This window comes from Chrysemys picta, chromosome 15 (assembly GCF_011386835.1).
Source record: "Chrysemys picta bellii isolate R12L10 chromosome 15, ASM1138683v2, whole genome shotgun sequence".
Lineage (NCBI taxonomy): Eukaryota > Metazoa > Chordata > Testudines > Emydidae > Chrysemys > Chrysemys picta.
Genome location: NC_088805.1, coordinates 13,055,798 through 13,076,713, shown reverse-complemented (window position 1 = coordinate 13,076,713; position 20,916 = coordinate 13,055,798). Strand labels below are relative to the sequence as shown.

The 20,916-nt window shown below is 37.5% G+C and overlaps 2 protein-coding genes across 6 annotated transcripts in view; both read right to left on the bottom strand.

The window, feature by feature from the left end:
- Positions 1-5,285, bottom strand: part of ADORA2A (adenosine A2a receptor) — a 57,106-nt gene extending 51,821 nt beyond the window's left edge. Inside the window, exon 1 of the mRNA XM_065567925.1 lies at positions 5,152-5,285. The gene's annotated coding sequence lies outside the window, so the exon portion shown is untranslated. The remainder of the gene's footprint in view (positions 1-5,151) is intronic.
- The window catches only part of SPECC1L (sperm antigen with calponin homology and coiled-coil domains 1 like), a 108,113-nt gene continuing 90,991 nt past the window's right edge, over positions 3,795-20,916 (bottom strand). For 4 of the 5 annotated variants that reach the window (XM_005288605.5, XM_065567923.1, XM_065567924.1 and 1 more), the window contains 3 exons: positions 15,355-15,471; positions 13,526-13,585; positions 3,795-11,538 (listed from right to left, as the gene is read on the bottom strand). In XM_005288605.5, the coding sequence (XP_005288662.1) occupies positions 11,449-11,538; positions 13,526-13,585; positions 15,355-15,471 (267 nt within the window). In that variant the 3' untranslated portion in view covers positions 3,795-11,448. The remainder of the gene's footprint in view (positions 11,539-13,525; positions 13,586-15,354; positions 15,472-20,916) is intronic. The other variant, XR_006172490.2, reaches the window with a different exon arrangement.

Here is a 20,916-nt window from a genome sequence, read left to right as displayed (position 1 = left end):
ACTATCTGCGCCTTTGATCAAGATTTAATTGAGAGCTCCTCCTTTAATAAGGATTTAGTAGAAAGCTTTGTTAAACTGGTTCCTATATACAAATCCTAATCTAATCACAAAACTTAATTCCCACCACCACTAAAATAATGTCCACCCCCAAAATATAACAGAGAAAAGTATTGTTGAAATTTCTTGTTTTTTGTTTCCTATTGCAGACCTTTCACCTGGCATTAGTGGTAAGAGATTTCAATAATACTTCATCCTAGCATCACAATTGCTTAAGTGAACTGAAATTAAAACAGTTTTAAAATAAATAAAAATACCAAAATGTTTACAGACTTTTTTTTTTTTTTTTAAATGAAAGCTTGCCCTCTGTCTTCATCTTGGATTGGAATCCACCAGATCTTTGTTCAGGAACAAAACTATATTTAAAACACTTATTTTATCTAATATGCGCAAAGAAAAAAAAGAATAGAAACACTGGCTGGAGCTAGGCAAAGGATGTGATGTGCAAGTTTTCAGCGTATCAACGTACCTCACTCTTTATGTGCAGTCAACTTGCTATTTCTGTCCTGGCCCTCCAACTATGCCACAGCTGAGACTGGTTTTGTTACGTTGATAAACATCAACTAGGGACCAGGCTGAGACAGCCCAACATCTTACTTCTGATAGAAGACAGGAATTCATGTCCAAGTTGATAGCTTGTGTATTAACACATTGTGCTACTGATCCCTGGTTTAAAATAAATTGGAGCGCTTAAGGACCTCCATTTCATCCATCTTGCATACTCAGCTTATTCCCCCTTACAAAGCCCTTCATTCAGATTTGGCTACTCTGACATTTTTAAGGTTGATGGAGGCATGTTTGTGTTCCTTTCCTCAGCTGCCTGCCCTCCCCGAAATATGTAAGCCTGCAGATGTGGCTGTTTGAGAAGTTACATACAGGTTGGTACCTCGTTATGATCTTCTGTTGTTCCAGAAACACAAACTGATACCCAAGACAATGACAGGAAGTGTGTCCTCACAATTTGGTCAGCCCAGCATAATCTTGTACACAAGGGTATTTATTAAATTTTTATTATCATCATTATTAATTTTGATGTCACTGTACTAGTGAAACGACAAGCAGACCTGGCTAAAAAATTTTGAACGAAAAGTTTTTTTCGAAAAAGATTTGACCTAAAGTTTGCAACAAGCTGTCAAAAAGCCTTTCCCACATTTTACTTATTGCTTTGTTTTTTCAAAATAGATTTTTTAAATAAAATTCACGATTTAATCTCACCATGAAACTAAACTACCCAGTCAACACAAGAAGTTGACTTTTTTTTTGCCCTGCTCCACCTTTATTCCCTTTTTTTCTTATTTATGTAACTTGTGACTGAAGATCGCCAAGAATGAACATTAATTGAATATACAGGTAGACCCCTCCCCTCCCGCATAGGGACCTAGGCCACAGATCGATCCAAGTGGCGGCCAAGCCACATTCCTTTGGGATTGTTCATGATGAACTTTTGACTGATCAGTTTTGTTGTGTGATGGTTTTGAAATTTTTTTTTAAAAGCCCATTTATTTTTTTGTTCTAAATTTCTTATTCTGAAAACAAAAAAGGTGTGAAAAATTGTGAAGAGCTATTCTATTTTGAAAACTGAAAAATATTGACATTTTCCATATCAGATTTTTTTTTCCAACTCGCTCTACTTGCAAGTTCAGGGACAGCCACTATTACAGTAAAACGGAGGCAAGATGCACTTGCTGTGAGTAAAATTACTGAGCCATAACAAAAGCATACTTATGAATTGTGGGACAGTTAGAAAGCACCCAGTAGGGGCCCGCTCTGACTCACTGAGGGCTTGTCTTCACTACTGCGCTACATCAGTGCCACTGCAGTGCGTCTGGTGAAGACACGCTACGTCGACGGGAGAGCGCTCTCCTATTAACGTAATTACCCCACCTCAATGAGAGGAGGGAGCTATGCTAGAGCATCTCCCACCGACATAAAGTGGTAGTTTTTTCACAACCCTGAATGACATACGTTACCTCAATTTAAGCGGTAGTTTAGAAAAGCCCTGAGCCAGCCTTTCCTCTAACTCCAAGGGGAATCAGATGGGACTCCAAATATCCATCTATATTGGTCTATACACAAATTGGGAACCACATTTGCAGTAAAGATGGGCCCAACCAAACCCCTAAATCCCAGCACCTACAAACCTTGGAACAATTGAGCCAAACTTCAGCTGTTTATACATGTTCCCGATAAAACAGCAACTCAGTTATCAGCTAGTATGAATGAGGCCAAATCATGTTCCAGCCTATGGTTTCAACTGGAGTGAGTTTGCTTAGGTCTAGGCTAGAACATGATTTTAAAATACAGTTCTAACAGTTTGCCTCCTTCACAATGACCATCCATTTACAGTAGTAAATTAAAAAATTTGGTCCCTGCATTTATGTGGTAGTGAACACTAATGTCATTTAAACAACTGATCTTATGGTCACACTACCCACCCTAGTCTGCTTATTTGTCTCATTCACCTATTATATCTTGTCTTGTATACTGGAAGATCTTGGGGATAGGAATTGTCATCTATGTTTGTACAGGGCCCAGCAGAACTGGTTATGTCCTTTTGGTGCTCCACAATATAAGCATTTAATAATAAAACAAGCCAATCTTAAAAAAAACAGAGCTCAGATCCGCTATGAAAATTTAAGCATAGAGAAAAGAATGCCTATAGTTCAACAAAAAAAATGCAGGAACGTGGTCAATCAACCCGTGCAGGTACTAAATTTTACTTCTCTCTAAAAAAGCAAATCTGGGGACTTGGAAAAGTGAACCGATTTCTGTTTGAATCCATCTTAAAACATATTATACACTCCAGGCTGCACTTCTCCACATCACATTAAGCCACGTGTTTGTTTTTCATGGTAGAGAATATCTAACATGCATTTCTAATACACCTTATCACCACGTTATCCAAGCACTGACCACACTTAATTAGCCCCAGACTCAACAACATCCCTTAACAAAAAATTTTTTGCCCAACCAATTTTATAAATTTCAATCTTATCTTTAGCTATTGTAATCTTTTTGCATACAGCTGTGCAATGACACTCCTCTATAGCAAAATCTGTAAAACAATGCAGTGTTTTCGTAGCCTTGTTGGTCCCAGGATATTAGAGACAAGGTGGAACAGGTAATATCTTTTATTGAACCAACTGCTGTTGGTGAGACAGGCTGAAGAAGAGCTCTGTGTAAGTTCAAAAGCTTGTCTCTCACCAACAGAAGTGGGTCCAATAGAAGATATCACCTCACCCACCTTGTTTCTGTAAAGCACTGAATCTTCTTCTGTGCAGGTGTCCTAAGATAATCACACCTCCACACTAATCCCCATTAGGGAGGAGAGGATCATAGCAAGGATAGGAATGGATAATAGCAATAGCCTATAACAAGAAAAAACAGCAATTCCATTCTCTATCAATTGAATATTCAAGACCAGAACAATCCAATGTAAAGACAATACATCAAGTATACACTTGCATCACAATATCTAAGGATACCCATCACTATAGTATATAAAGTGCTTTAAGTTGTGCTGCTAGTGCTAAAATTCGGAGACAAATTCACATACAGAAATCAGGAATTAGTTACACCTTCCCACCCCCCACGTATTACGTGAATGCCACACACACCGCTGTAAACTACTGCTTCTAAATATTGCTCCTGAAAGTCAGTAATGGTGACAGAATGGTACTAAAAGCTAACCGGATCTCAGTTTGTAGTACGGCCCATCTCAGTCAATACAGTACACATTTTAATATCTATAAATCTTTATTTCACAAACTTAAGAAGAAAACATGGTAACATTGGCAAATTGAAGGCATATATACTAAATACAAATGCAGAATACATTGTTTTGTATAAAGCAAATGCCCAGATCCTTTGTGGAACTTGCAAAACTAAAAGCACATTATTTCTCCAAAGGCTTTAACTTAAAGTCGGATTGCCAGCCTCGGAAGTCCCACTGATTACTGATTTTTGCCTTTCAAACTGGAACCAAGCTTCAGTCTAATTGAAACACAATTTTGGATTCCTCCTCTGCTTCCAAGTCTCAGATCCAACTGGAAGGGAAGCTGAGAAAAGATACTATTTTACCCCCACTCAAACTGTAAAGTCAAATCTATGACACAACTATGCACTTAAAGCTCAGACATTTCTTGAAGCCTTTTCCGTTTTATCAATAGAATGTGTGGTTAAATACGAAGGGAAAGTGCTTTTTGCATAGAACTAGAACTGTTACCCTCATTCAACCCAATCACTGCTAGGGTGATCAGTCATGTTTCAAAAGCACACAAATAAATAAAATTTAGGAAGAAGGCATGGAAAGGCCTTTTTAAAATCAGTTTTCTGTTTTCATGACTGTTAAAAGCTATGGAACATTCCAATTCTCTCTAGAGCAGTTATGCCAAGTGATAATATTCCAAGCAGTGGTGTCATTATCAAAGTTGTGGGCCACTTTGTAAGCAAATATAATGCTTGTGATGCCAGACTGAAGGAGATGGCAATAAAATTATCTTATTCTTTCTCAACACAGGGGGTAGAGTGGGTGGGGATGGGACAAGCTTCCCACACTGCTCTGCCAGTTACCTCAAACTGGAATTGAAGGTACCACTTCTAAGGGTCAGAAGGCAGTTCAGTGTCCATCCTTTTCGGTGGTGCAAATTAGTGTCATTCTGTGACTTCCTGATGTTGACACCTGCCCACTATTAACTGGATCACCAATTCATTTCATGTTGACCGAACAACCTTCAGATAGTCATGATTGCCTAAGTTGGATTTGAATTGGCAATCTAGAGGGGAAATGCTCCATATCCCAGTTAGCAGTTTCATACTTTTCATTTGTATTAACCAATGGGAAAAAGGCTTTTTTTTGTTCAAGCAAACTTTAGCAGATGAAACATGGAAGAGGTGCAGATTTTAAAAGCAAATCTACATTAAACTAGTAAGAATAGGTTGTAACAAACTGAATATTTAATGATACACATTTTAAAATAGTTTGGAAACACTCATGAAACACTATGTATTTTTTACATGTATAAGTTACTTGGGTATGTTGTCATGCATATGTCCCATTTCCTGAAATTCACCTTAATGTAAATACATATTTACCTGAAAGAAGTGAAGCAGAGAGAGAGAGATTTTGTGAAGTGGAGTTTTGACCAAACATTAACTGTTCCTTTGTTGCCAATTCAGTCTATCCTTTAAAATCTTGGTTCGTGACCTGTGTATATGATAGACTGTTGGGGCTCTTATGCAGCAATAACTGTCTGTTGTGGCATTCTAGCTACCAAACAAACACACGAAGTGCACACGATTAAAATTACACATATTATTCACTGGAAAGAGGAAATGCACATAACTTAACATGTTGCTTATCCACAGTGGAGTCACAGCGAGTCATTTTTTAATCTTTTCCCTCCAAAAAGTCCAGTTCATATTCTAGCACTATATGCAAAATTCTCAGTTTAAAATTCAAAAGCATTAGAAAAGCACAACGATTCTAAACCCATGACATTTTCTTTAGTTTCTATAACAAATACAAACTATTTCTTCAAAAATACTATTAAACTGAAGGATACTCCCCAGGTGAGAGCTTATATACCAAGTTTCAGCCTAGACTGAGTGATTTTGGCCACACTACAAACCTCTGAAAATGGGGATGACAATGGGAAATAAATTTAACCACAATAAGGGTGCCACAAAATATTCTGTAAGCGACTTGTCCTACTATTGTTCTGCACTCAGAACTCTCATTGAAGTCACTAGGAAATCTGCATGCAACTCAATGGCAGATACAGCCCTGTATCAGTTAGGGTCAGGAACCTTTTAAGTGTAAAATAAAGCACTTCAAACTGGAGAAAAATGCAAAGGCACCCGGGCTTCCATAGCTAAGTATTATTCAAGTTTAGGTGTAGGGAAACAACTTCTAGTGGAAGGAAAAGAATTACATATACTGGTAATTAATTCACACAGACCAGGAGAGTAATCCTGTCAAGCTGAAACAGTTGAAGATCTTCCAACTGTAAAAGCTGGGAAGCATGGAATACACAATAAGAGACTCACTTCAGTATTCTGCTTAATGGCCAAGCCCTTCATACAAAATCACATTTTAAAAAAAGATTTTTTAAATCACTTAGTCACCAGAATGAACTAGTCAAATGTTCCCAGACCCGAGCACATTGACCTTTTGACAGTTACCAAATGTACTCAACACTGACCTAGTTATTACAGGATAAAATTAAGAGCAGACAGAGCTGAATAAATTCTTAGAAATGTCCAGCAAACCCAGCTGAACCCTACCAGATTTTTTATTTTAAATTAAACATAGCAGTTCATAACCCTTTCTACTACAGCAAGCAACTCATCCTTTGAGCATAGGAACTCTCGTTGAGAAACAAGCAGAAAAACTACTGAGGGGCACACTCAGTATTAGATACACTTTTTTAATTGGGGCCATTAAATTAGAAATGTCTAACAGTATTTTCATTTATTGAAGAGTTAAGGATTTAAATGCAAAAGCAGCAGACAAGTATTACAGTGAGATGTAAGCTCTATGTACTACATTTCTTGATGTGAGGGGGAAATAGGTGTCAATTGAAGAGCTGAAATGATCTGACTTATATTTGGCCAATCAATGTAAACGGGCAAGAGGAAGCACAATGAATGGTGTCATCTCTGGGGCACAGAGATGACAATTACTTTAAAATTCAGGTTGGTGTCCACTTTCCCAGGGATTCATACATTAGCCATTCAGCTGAGGCAAGGCACTGTAGCAGTAGCCAACAATGTGGTTTGGAGGGACATGAAATAAAAAGAGTCAAAGTTAAAAATCATTGATCACATCAAGTTAGGAAGATCATAAAAACTTAGGGGCAAGCAATTTGTGTAGATATATGACGACTATAATGCCCTTTTCCACAGGTAGTTTACTTGGGGCTGTGTATTGAATCAGGGCAGAAATGGACTACGGTTTTGACATTCTTGGAGCAAGCTGTGAAAGGGACGTCAGCTTGTCAATGGACAGGCAAGCAGTGCTCTTAAGACAACCATGAGCAGAACACAGCTGGTAAAACAAAATCTTGAAAAAGCATGTGCTCCTATTTGTTAGTTTAAAGCAGAGTTTATGGTCAGAACATTTTATACCTTTGTCAGAATTGTACAGAAACTAGAGATGCAGCAATAAAACATTCTGTTCTACCTTCCATACGATCAACAAAATTGCTGTCACTTCCAGGTTCTTTATTGTCTGAAATGGTTGATAATGTCAGAGGTAGAATGAGTGGTGGGGCGGGGGCAGATGAGATTTGATGTTGAGGTCATTGACAGGGAACAAATACGAAACACCATAGAGATTTTGCTGTCACTTTGACAACTCCTGAGGCACATCTTTATTACAACTATTTAAACCACAGCTGTGCGCGCATCACCATATTAGACTTAGTGGGCAAAATTCTGCTCTCTTCATAGGTGTAAAACAGGAATAACTACTGAAGTCAATGGGGTTCATTTGGATTTACACCCGTGTAACAGCTGAATTTGGTTTCATCGCCCTGGCAAGTTAGAGACCTCTCAAAGCAGGTTGGCTGACTTTTCGGGAGCACAGAAAGGTAGGGACAACATATTATTAATCTGAAGACATCTATCGCTCTCTGATAAATGCAATATATAACTGGCAGAAACAATGTTTAATATAAATAAGGCAAAGAATGACATTTTATTCTTTAAGCAGGATATCATGTAATTATTAATACAGCATTCTGGGTTGCCTCTCCATGGCTCCAGTTTCAATTAGAAGCTTCTGCTTAGAATTTCTAGCAGGTATTGCTGTAGTGAAAGGTCATTATGAGGTCCACTGAGTTACATGGCCAAAACTAATGGATAAATGTTTTCAGTTAAACATATTAAATACCTGAAAACCCAATCAGTTGTATCATCGATTCTGAAGGCTCACATCACCTTTTTATTGTTACTCTGGACATCAAAGAATTCTGGAGACCGTCTGTCTGAATATTAAAAAATAAGTTATTCCTCCTTTGATGCTACTTGAAGGTAAAGAAAAAGCTTCAACTGTTCATTCAGTTCGCTGCTGATGTACTATGAACATTAAACAAATCTGACACACACCTGACTGGATACTGACATCTTTACATTCAGTGGAATGTGTTTCACTTAACATTATCCAGACAGCAATAGAGCCAAATCTGCATAAACATGTCCAAGCAGTTTTGGTTATGTGCACCTCTTATAGAGATGGACATGAATAACACTGACCTACTAAAACACAGGCATTTGCAAGGCACATACTAAAATGCAATAAAAATAAATCTACCATATATTGTTTGGCATTTGGAGTACATTTAGATATACTAAACAGAACAAAAAAAATCAAGTCAAACAGCAAGAAGCTTGCGCTCTACAATGTGTAACAGAACTGGCCCTTTCAGGGTGAAGTATGACTTGGAACCATACTGAAGTGTATTATTTCTATCCAGAAAGGTTACATAAGTCATTCTTCCAATTAGCAAAAGGAGAGATTTGTTGTTTCCGCCTTTCTGAACATTCTGTTACTGTGTACCAGGGTTCAGTTTGTTTTATTTCTTGCATCCCTTTCTTGAATATCCTTTCATTGTGTCAGAAGAACAGTATTTTATTTGTAAAGGCTCAGATGTGTCTCTAGGAAATTTCTTTATGGAGCCTCATACCTCTTTCCAGATCTGACTCCAATACTTGTGTACCATCAACACCAAGGAAAACTTCAGATAAAAAACAAAAACAAAAAAACAAACAAAAACAAAACCCACCAAAACAGACAGATCGCGCCAAGAAGCAATCTGTAGATTTCTTCATTTCTAATGAAGGTCTGTGTTTATTATTTTAAAACGTCCATCTCTGCAGATTCTTAATGCTTCTGTCATGTTGCCTAATTAGATATATTTGAAAAAACTGGAGTTCCTTTTTTATGGATGTTTACATGATCAATATTATTACAATTAATGACAGATTTCCAGGCAAGTAAAATTCAGACACCACTTTGCAGAAAAAATAGCTAAAATTAGCCCTTGGCTCAAACTATGTTAAAGCAATAGGTTACTAGTGAATTTAGAAGGAGGAGTGCTATCTTTTTAATTATAATTTTTTTTCAATCTTAATGTAATAAATAAAATGATGCAACTGTAAATAGACAACTTAAATTCATAAGGAAAAGAGAACAGCCTCCCGTAGCATAAATGTGCAGAAATGGGATTTCAGCAGTTTGTGATAGTGATAGTGTACATTTCCCACTTCTTTCTATTCAAATCTTTTGAAGATTTTTTTATTTGAAGTCTCTTCTGCAACCGTTTTCTCTTGGTTGCCGAGGATCTTCAAGCCTGTTTACTCACAGCCTGAGAATTTTTAGCTACTTGCCTAACATTAGCCTCCCAATCAGAGAGGAAGTAGTCACCAGAAACAGCTTCTCTGGAAACTTCTCCAACTGTCCTCTCTATGGACTAAATGATTATTTACCAGACATTTAATAAACCCTTCCCTCTGCCCCCATCACTCAAGACATTTGTCCAGACACTGATCAGAATTTAAGAGTTAGTTGAGCTTTATAATATAGGAGTTAAGAGGTGCAAGGTTTGTTTAAATGCCAGAGGCATGCTGAAATGCCCCCTCTTCAGATTGGTTACATTCTTCAGGGCGCTAGCTATTCTGACTGGCTATACAGTTTTGATCTGAATCAGTGTTTTTTTCATTCCTGACAGCACTAATAGTTGCCAAGCACAGTTGCATTCACTGAGCTGTTAACATCTATTCATTCAAACTGTCCATAAGAGTTATAGGCACACAATAGGAATAACAGAATCATTGTTTCGAACAGGGCTGTTGGTAGGTTAAGTGTATTTATAAAGGTGGTCATTAAATGAAAGCTTCAGCTCAACATTAAAGAGAGGCTCTTTCCTGTGGCTTAACTGTTGCTAACCATGTAGGGAAGTAAGAGGCAGGAACACAATGGTAGGGTGAAAGCCTTCCCTTGGTTTAACAAGTACAGGGTTACAAAAATCATTTTAAGAATACATGTCTGTTTGCCACTAGAAATCCTTCTGAGTTCCTACGGTTTTGCACAGTGCCCTGGAGCTCCAGGGTCTACCAACTCAAGGATATTTAAGGCACTTGCTTGAGCTCTTTTGCCCAGAGAGTTTTGCCACATGAACTGAGGTGCATTTTAGGAGAATACAATCTGAGCAGACCAAAGCTTTTCATTCTTTCCTCAGGAGCATTAGTCTTTGTGATACAATATTCCAGATTGGAACAGGATTACATAAAAATAAATCCCACTGCAGTTCTCTTCGTAGCGTGTTTTGCTTTCTTTCAGTCAGACCAGTATCTGCAAGATCCAAAGAAAAGTGTACATGGAACACTGCAAAACTGGACATCCCATTACTGACATTTATCTTCTTTGTAGAGGGAGATATCCCACTGGTATAATTCCACCATTGTAATCAGAGATACTGTATGCTTATAGTGCTGTAAAGGAAAGGTCGGCATTTCTCCGTGTGCTATGCAGGCAAAGGAAGAAGAGGATAGAGACAAGTTCCACAAGGATAAATTCTTGATTAATCTCATTAGTTATAATGGAAGCACAGAAAATTATATGAAATATAACTCCATGTAAGAACAGTATACTCTTCAAGCCAGGAATTGTATGTGCTAGTCCTTATAATCCATTAGATAAAGTTGGAAGCCACGTTACTGTGTGTCAGAGGTAGGCTTAAACAGAGCTTTACACTGAAGAATTCTTCTGTGCCAGGTTTGTCCAGGTGTTGAGAGCACTCTGCAGTCAAGTAAGCCTGACAGAATAAAAGCTCCTTTCCCTTGAATATTGTGCACATTAGAGAGGAAGAAAAATAATTAAGGCAATAACTTCAGTTACTATTAAGATTTTTACTGTATTGGGATGTAGTGGGTAGAATATTCACCCAGACTCTGTGGTTTCTGATAGTAGAGAAAATCCATTTTGATGCTGTTTCATCCTTTCCCTTCTCATAGTTTTAGCTGTACATTCAATTTTGTATATGCTACAGCATTATACACCTCAGTCTCTCAAGAAAATACGAAAACTTCAGGAAGTCTGGATGTAAAGGCAGTTCCTAGAAGGCCAGTCTTATTAGGCTACGTAATTAATTTGGATAACTCAATACCATGGGATATGCCTAGCACACTGGTAAAAAGTTCTTGCTTCTAACCTGTGTTCCAAGGTTTGTTGGCTGAAATAGTTTGAGACAATCCATGATAGCATCACTGAAGGTTGAGGGACATGAACGTTGCCAGATTTCAATGAATCTGGGATTAGCATTTCAGTCACGTTTCTGTCTGGCAGCTAGTGATGATTCCACTCTGCAAATCTTTTGGATTAACAAGGTTTCAAGTTTCAAAGTATTTGTAAATTGCTGTAACATACAGCATGACATTCTGCCAGTCTGGACGCTCAGTTCGCACCATTTCATTGATGTCCTGTCACAAAAAGAAGATCAAAATTAAAAATGACCACCTTTCCCACAAAGGAAGGGAAAGAATTCAATATATGTTTTTTAAACCTTCCTTATTTTTTGTGACTATTTCTTAAACCTTCCCAATATTCATTTTTAATAGAGAGTTCAAACAGAAGCGGCAATTATTGTGATAGAGTTCACTTTATGAAAGAAGCTGTGAGTAGTCAAAACACTATGGTCAAGGAACAACTGTAATAATTTCCCCTCATGTTACCCTCATTAACATTTCTATACACAATGACCATTTGCCACACAAAACACACAGTGTATGCTGCATGTACTGCTAATAAACTTTCCCTATGAAATATACGATTTCCTCTTATAAGATTTAATACAGTTTGGAAGTACCTGAGCCTATGAAAGTGTCTGCATGTGCAGTGATTAAATTTTAAGATCGTTTTTGGTCAGCCAGTTCCAGGTACCTTGTAAAGTCCTCTTTCTAGTACTGTTATGTACTGTAATGTCAAAGGAGAGGAAACTGCCATTTTACTGGAGCTAACTGCATGTAGGCATTTCTACAGCTGCTCTCAATAGTCTATTTTTACATCTGCATTTGCATTTGGTAAAAAACTTCACATTTCAAAATCACTAGCTTCTGAGGTATTTAAAAATACTCAGCAGTTGTATCTCCATTGTGAACAAATACAATGGCTGGTCAGAGGTTTTGATAAGGATCAAGGAAAGTGTTATTTTTAAATGTCTGACTATATAGCATTGTGAGTCGCTAACTCAATGGCAGCTTTGCTAGAATTCTAGTTACACAAGTCCTAATTAGTTATTTAAATCCTTTTTCTGGTCCTGGCAATTCTAGCTGAATTGCTGGAGACATCTACCAGGGCTTGGGTTTCTTCCAATTCCATGGCTTCAGAAAAGTCTTCCTCTTCTGGTAATTATGTTCATAATGACAGTTAGTAATTCTTTTCAACTTTGCCCAGGAATTTCTTCTTGTAGGAATTACAAAGCCTCTTAACTATTGTTAGTTAGAGAAACAGTTTCACAGGGTACGTCTACACTTACTTCCTGGTTCGGCGGCAGGCAATCGATCTTCTGGGATCGATCCCGGAAGTGCTCGCCGTCGACGCTGGTACTCCAGCTTGGCGAGAGGAGTACGCGGCATCGACGGGGGAGCCTGCCTGCCGCGTCTGGACTCGCGGTAAGTTCGGACTAAGGTACTTCGAATTCAGCTACGTTATTAACGTAGCTGAATTTGCGTACCTTAGTTCGAAGTGGGGGGTTAGTGTGGACAGGCCACAGTTAAAAACTTAATTCATTACAGAGCTAGTATCAAATTTTCTATTAATGTTGCCAGTGCTCAATTATGAAGAAAAAGAAAGCCTCTCTATCCAACAATATTTTGGACCATTTGCTGGTCTAACAGATGGACCACAGAAATCATGCCTTCACACTTTATTGAATAAGAAACCAACTTTCATGGGTTTGATTTGTACCTTCAGAATTCTAATAAATTCAAACCATTTGAAATGTAAACACAAATCTAGAATGTACATTGTACCCACAGTTCCTTAAGCCACCCGCACAGACACATACCAGGCTGTGTAAAAAGCCTGGTATGTCTGCCCTGCAGACTTTTCAGGCCAGAATATCTGCAAGCAGTTAACCTGGACTCTACTTTAGCTTGGCTGTATTGTTCTGAATATAAATGGTTTCTTTATATGCTATAGTTTGTCACAAGACAAAATACTTGCCCTGTCAAGGAAGAAGCCAAGAAATACAACAAAAAAATCAGGAGAACAGTAATGTTTGCATGGAGAAGTAGCCTTCATACAAAATATACAACCATTTTTCAAATCACTCTGGGGCAAATGAACCTTCCTCATTGTATTGCTTCAGGCCCAAAACACAGTAATCTTTCTGTCACAGAACTTCATGGTGCAAGGTATAAAAGACATTTTATAAATAGGACATTATCCACTTAACTTAACACTTACCAGAGTAGATTTGATGCCAACACTTTCAGCTGCCTGAAAGGCCAGAGTGAAGTTTCTTCTCTGTAAATGTAATGCAACATTTATATGAAAACAGAAGGAAAACTACTTAAAATGTAAACGGACTTGCTGCTTGAAAACATTTCTAATAAAACCCTGTATTGACTTCAGCTACGGTTTATAACTAAACCACATTTATAAAGATGTGTCTCAGGCATCATTCTGTACAAGGGATACCTGAATGCCTGTAGGAAGTATTTACTACCTGCTGGATTGGGGTAAAGATTTTTCAACAATGCTAGAATAGACAGTGATAACTGGGGACTATAATTTGCCACAGATAAAATACAAAAAGACCCAAAAGCCAAAGCATCAAATGATAAGTAGGGAAAGGATTTTGTTAATTCTGGAGAGGGCTATGTTTTTACATCTGTATGTATAAGAAAGATGCCGCTAAAAGGGATTGCATTTTAAATTATATGTTATCAAATAAGGAGAATAAGTGACTATTGAGCAAAGTTTGGGAAATAGTACGTTTAATAAGATTCTAAACTTCAACCATTAGAGGAACTGTTCAAATAAGAGGTAACTATAAATTTTAAAACTTCATTTGATAAAAGTACAATAGATTGGCAATGGTAATCAATAAGAGGTCCTTGTAGCCACTTTTATAGAGGTGGTAGAGATGCACTCAGGGGAAGTATATACCTTTATTAATCTATTCTAGGTAATCCTATAGCACTCCTCAGAGTAGTAACAGATACCATGTGAAATAAATCTTTATGCCAATGTCCAATGCACCTCATGGAGGATTCTTCTCTTAGCTCTTACCAGCCTTAGTGTTCACGTAAAACCAAAGATATAACTTTAATATCCATATGGATATGTGATAAACATTAAATTGAATTTCAAGTAAAATATAGATCTACACAAGTAAAAATCTGCAGCATTAAGTCTTAGAATAAACAGAGGACTGTAAAGAGGATATTTAAAGAGAAAAAAGGAAAACATAAGATATTACGAAACAATGATTATTTAATATATACCAATGGACTGAACAATAAGAATCAGGGGATCCATTAAGGCAAAAAATTAGTTATTTGTCCACAAAAATGGCCAAAGTAATAAATTATCTCTTTGTGTGTGTTAAGAATTTTTTTTTGCATTTGTTACGGAGATTATTAACAATGCATCTCTGGAAGATGTCTCTGTGGGTACTAATTACAACACACTGGAAGAAATTGAGATTATTCTTTTTCCCAATTTATCTTTAACTTTTTATCCTTTAAAACACTGATTTTAAATTTTGCTCTAGAGGAAAGCAATAAACACCCTGAGCAATATGGGATGGAAGCATGTTCAACAAAAAAAAATATCCTCCTATCACCCAAAAAAGGGAATAAACTACTCCAAAGCACACAAGTTCCTGAATTTCATACCTTTAATATTAAATGACAGGGAACATTTTGGTTAAAGACTACTGAATGCTATCACCTCAACTGAAAGCCTTTTCCACCCACCGTTTGTTATCTCCTCACCTTAAATTTATGTTCGCTCATTAAAGTCTTCTTACATTTGTCCCAAAGTTCTTGTTCGTCCAATGGCCTCAAATAATTGATAAACTTTAATTTTATAACCAACCTTACCTAATTTAAGTAATATAGTCATGCTCCCTTTTAAAATTTTAATGCAAGGAATTAATCCCAATTTTGTCTCTCTCCTGTTGCATGCCCATCCATTATATGTATTTTTTTATCTGCCCTAAGTTTTTTTTTTAAGCTTAACTATATTTTCAATTTGCATAGGCTAAACTGGATATTATAATACTGTACCTTGTCCTGGCTGTTCAGTTCTTGATACGGAATGTGAGCTGGGAGGTAAGTATGGAGGACTGCACAGAAGGCCAACCCATCATTCCAACTGCTGCTGAAGTTTGTGATGTCAATATTCTTTAAGGGAAAAAAGGAGTCTATAAATGATAGTAGATTACCATTTAATACTGCTTTAGAATTTGACTGAAGTGATTAGAAAAATAATATTATTTATGTTGTACCTTTTACCAAAAGAATGCCAAAGCACTTTAGAAATGGAGATGCAATTGAAAACTACTTCAGCCTCAGTGCTGAAATGGTCAGAGATCAGAATCCAACACTACTGAGGGTGAGAAATAGACCAGCACAGGAAAGACAGATTAGTTCTGGAAATTAATTTGCCTTCTTATCCGCAAAAGATACATGATACGCATTAGCGAATGCTTTTGTGTTCCTTTTAGATAGTAATGTTTAAGTGAAGAACATGTTAAGACACAAGCAGAAACAAATTATAGATACATACTTCTGGTCTCATTTTGGAACTCCTATAATATGCCAAGCTGCTATGATGTGTTTTCAAAGCATGGGAAGATCGGATTTTCTCATATTCTACTGTATTACTAATTACGCAAAAGGACTAATCAATGAGCACAGATATTTCCTTTCCAAATAAGGTGATAATTTTCATTAGAGGTAGCTGATACAAAATATTATACAAACTCAATACTAATTCTTGTTCAAAAGATGAGCCACTGGAATACCCGGACATGAAACATGGCAGGGAACCAGTTCTTTGAGTAAGACTGAAATGTAAAATCCTTATTTCTGCACTCCGCCATCCCACACACCCCATATCTTTCTGTCCCAATCAGGAGCTAAGTGGAACAATTAAACAATTCCCTTTATTCCACAAGAGTTTGTACACAAAGTTGTTGAAAAGAGTCAACGGCCTCTGCCAAAGGAAGTTAGGAACAAGATGCCTGAGTGACCTTTCTAAATCACTGTGCACTTGGCTGCTGTCAGGAAAATAATGGTAAAGAGGTTACTGCCACCCAAATGGATGGCAGTGAGTTTAGAACCAGTTGGAAACTGCATCTACCGACCTATCATTTGAGACCTATATGAAGAAATGTAAACTTCTATATGTCAAATGAACCCCGCCCTTAACTGGACTAGACAGCTCTGCTATTGCTTTATATTTGATATTACACTAAAACTGAAACAATCTGCAGTCACAGAATCCAAGAAACAGCAGATAAATCAACCTTTTCCCTCACAACAGTAATACCAATCACACCTCTTCACAAAAGGCTAATTCTAATCACTCCCTCTTATTTAATCTCGATCAGAAAAGAATGTACAATACCAAACAGGATAAAAACTAAAGACAATGCAACTTAAATCATGCAAGACAGTTTCTTGTCAAACCAATGAAGATTTTGCATTACAAATGCAAAGTAACAAATGCTGCTTCTCCGTGCCCTACTGACCCCCCCAAATCTTCATTTCCTACCCGGTGTCAGCTCTTTTTACACAAACTCCACAAAATACAAGTTCAAACTATGGTGATGTAAGTGTACGTGCTTGGACTCACAATGCCTGCAGGCAGTAGCCTGTGCCTTGCTTTGCAATCCAGCAGCCTGCTTCCAAACGGAAATAGCTTTGTTTGAACCCCTCAGTGCTGTGGGAATATGTTCTTTACATAGTCTCAACTTCCTCAAGACACAGAATGGAAAAAAAGCTCTCCCTCCTTGCCCCCCAAACCACCAGGAAGCTGGAATCCAACTGAATTAATTTGATTCCGGTTATTTTCAGATGTCAAAACTAGTTAAACGCTACTTGAATTAAGGAAGAAGGGGTCCTTTCAATTTCAGCAAAAAAAAAATAATAATAATAATAATTGAGCAAATTTTATACAACAGACAGCACCAAACTTCAAAACAGCTCACAGTCAAAGCTAATACAAATTCCTTGCCATCTATTTATTCTAAGCTGCTCTATGAGACCATCGCCCTGCTGCCCCGCAAGCCCCCTAACCCCCCAAGTTACATGCACTCCCTGGAACTCACCTTCCCCATCACATCTATGCACAGAACACAGATAAAGCTACAGGGAGGGGCTCTCCTCGTCAAAATGCTTCTAAGTAGCCTAGCTTTAAAATGAATTCTCTCTCTCTTATGCCAGAACATAAGGACCCTCACTGCTGCCTTCCATCTTTGCCAGTCTCCTGCTGCAGTCTTGGCGTCTTCCAATGTCATTTTGATAGCTTTCTATTCTGCTTCTATTGTTCATTTCCATGTTAAGCTTGATCTACCTTGTTGCCTCTTGCTCTGGGGGTTCCCGTCTAATGCCTGTCTTGTTATGTTGTTTGGGTCTTTCCTCCATGTATGTACTAGTCACCTCCATTTTCATTCCATAATATCCTGTCCTATCAGTTTCTGTTTTGTCCTCCTCCAGATTTCTTCGTTTGTGATTTTTTCTGGCCATCTGCTATTGAAGATTTGTCTAAGTCAGCTGTTTATGAACAGTTGGAGTTTAGACAGCAATGTTTTAATAAGTCTCCAAGTGTCAGCACCATCCAGTAAGACCAAGTTTACAATGGCATTAAATATTCAAAGTTTAATTTGGGAGGGCAAGGTTTCTGTTTCTCCAGATTAGCTTTACTGTTACAAATGGGTGTCTGGCTTTCACTAGTCTGGCTTTAATATTTTCATCTGTTCCATCTGCTGCATTTACAATGCTGCCAAGTTACGTGAAATATCAGACCTCTTCTATTTCAGTTCCAGAAAGTGTTATCGGTGCTTCTTGTGTGTTGATTCTCACGGTTTTAGTTTTCTCACTGTTGATTTTCATCTGTACTAATTGTGCACAGACCCGGAGATCATTTATTTTGGCTTGCATGTATCTGACTATAGGATAGCTAGCTGATATCATCTGCAAAGTCGAGGTCTTCTAACTTGTGTGTGAAAGTCCCTTGTATATCCCTTGGTGGTTCTGTTTACTTGATGTTAATTCCCGCCCCCCCCCCCCAATTAGTCAGCAGAAAGCAACGGTAAGTCCTGTCCATCCTCCCAAAACAACCATGTTTGGCTACCATAATTCATTTAAAATTGATAAAAGTCCCTAAAGGTGCCCATCCCATAACTACAGAGACAATACAATAGAAAAGACTGACCAGACGCATAAATATCCTTCAAACCTCTCCCCAAGGGCCATGGTTTTTTCGGGGAGAGAGTGGTCACCAAACCAAGTGATAACAAAAAAAGGTCCGGCATGTGTGCATAAGGTCAAACTATTACATGGCTTTAAAAATTCTTTAACCCTGGACTTGGCCACAGAATGGTCCAATCACACCTTTTGTGAAGTCTATGAGGCAACCGTTGAGAAAAACAAGTACAATACAAAGAGGAGATGAAAGTTACGTACAATCGAAGAATTAAAAAATGCAGATGCTTCGTGTAAGAACATATCTCTCTATTCCTCTCCCCTCCCCCACCTTTTACTGCAGGGTGTCATTTTTCCCCATTAATGCCATTGTGGATGCCTCACTTAACCAGACCACTGAATGGAGTGGTCTTGATTTTCTATCTAACCAGTGAGACGCTTAGCAACGAATTACAGAAAAAGTAGCCACTTAATATTGTTTGGCAACATTCAACCAATATCCCTAATAAGCACAAGCTCATAGTTAGTTGATATAAGTAATAGTTGGCTGCAAGAGCCTAGTATTGAAGTTGGAGCTCTGACTGTTCCAAATAACTATGTAGCTTATGACAGCAGTAAAAAAAATAAGACAAGTTAGCCTGCTACAGTCTTCAACATTTACTGTGATTCATTAAACCAGCTTTGAATAAGTGCTCTGGTCTTATCTTATTTTGTAAAGTGCTCAAATATAGAGAATGTGAGCATTTTGCTATTAGGTTGCCTGGTAATCAGATAAGCAGTCTCTTCCCAGTTGCTTTTAAAGTTCACTTCAAGTGGTTATTGCAGTAAATTTAGCTATTTGTACGTACACTCAGCCAAATGGGTTTGGTTGATATATCTGTCCATTTAGGCATCAGTTTGGATTTGGTTTTTATTTGAAAAAAACAACAACTTTTCTTTGCAGCTGTAAAGGCCACAATTTTTAAATGAAAACTTACATTTTGCAGAAACTGACAACTCACATGCTCACCACTTCACTTGAGTGAACAGGGATCCCAAAGGCTGGAATTACATCATGGAGCCCAAGAGGGACCTAAAGGATCTGGTTGACATGGAGGTGGGGATTTCATCTTTATTGCTACTAAGGAAAGATTTTTATTCCTTTATTGGGGGAAACCGTCTCTTGGGCAGTGTTTCTGATAGACAAATGAAAAGATAAATGTTTTTTTTTTTTTTTTAAATAAAGACCAAGAGTAATATCAGTTTAACAACAGATGAGTGTATCTTAGGTATTATTTCAAGTGTTGGAGGGGAATGGACAATCCAAAAACACACTGAACTCTATCTTCTATGACTTAACTAAATATTAATATAATATGGGTGTACATCAGATCATGAAAATTCTAGTCATTCATTATCGCTAATAAATTAGCTTATTGGTTCAGAGTAAAAGCATTAAAAGAAGCAAAAAAAGTGTCAACGTTTATATATAATAGCGATTCCTTTTTGGACTGCTTTCAGGAAAGTGTTCAGATATATCGTTAAGTCCAACAAACAGACCATTTTAATTCTCTGTAAAGAGATTTAAAAAGTCAAATATACGAGGAGTCACGCTTTGCTTATAATGGTTACATATGGTTATATAGTCAGATCCCTTTGCAACAGGCTTATTTCAAAAATACTACTCTGAGAAGTAGTCAATATATTAACTTTGCTCTTGTTTTTTCCCTAGGATACGAAGACTCTCCCCTGAATGTTATGACTTAAATTGGGGGGGTTTATGTTTGTTTTTCCCCCCCCTAAATAAAGCTAAATTATTACAGAAGGAAGAGTTCTGCTGGCTAACTCACTAATACAGAGGTTGTATTCTAAATGAAGTCTCATTGGTTACCAACAGGAATTGAATCTTATTTCGCCAATTGAAGAAGTGACCATGTTACTATTTGTTAACAGGGAAAGTTTAAAAACTATCAGTGAGACATATTACCTTAGAACACAGTGAGACATATTTATTGACAAAGTCTCTCTAAAAAAATAAAGCTTTTCTTATCTCCCCTATATTTCTACTGCACACCAAGTACACTTAAACAAGTGGAAAGTAGGAATAGTGACCTTGGGAAATTGCACCCTCAAAATGATTTCTGGAGAAACAACTGATCTATAATATGCTCAAAGGAAATGTAACTATAGATCCTCTTCTTTGGGGGTATCCTTAACTTTTGATCCAGGACCTGGCCAGCAGTACATTCATAAAATTGACAGGGACTACCTGGATAACAATATCATCCAGAATTATAATTCCAAAACAAAAGTTTTGGAAGGAATATTAAACCTCATGCTTCAGATCTTAAACCACTCTAACTATTAGAGATTAGGATGTGACTTAATATGTAGGCGCTGGAGGAGGTGGGCTGGAGAGTTAGATTATCCCACATCTGC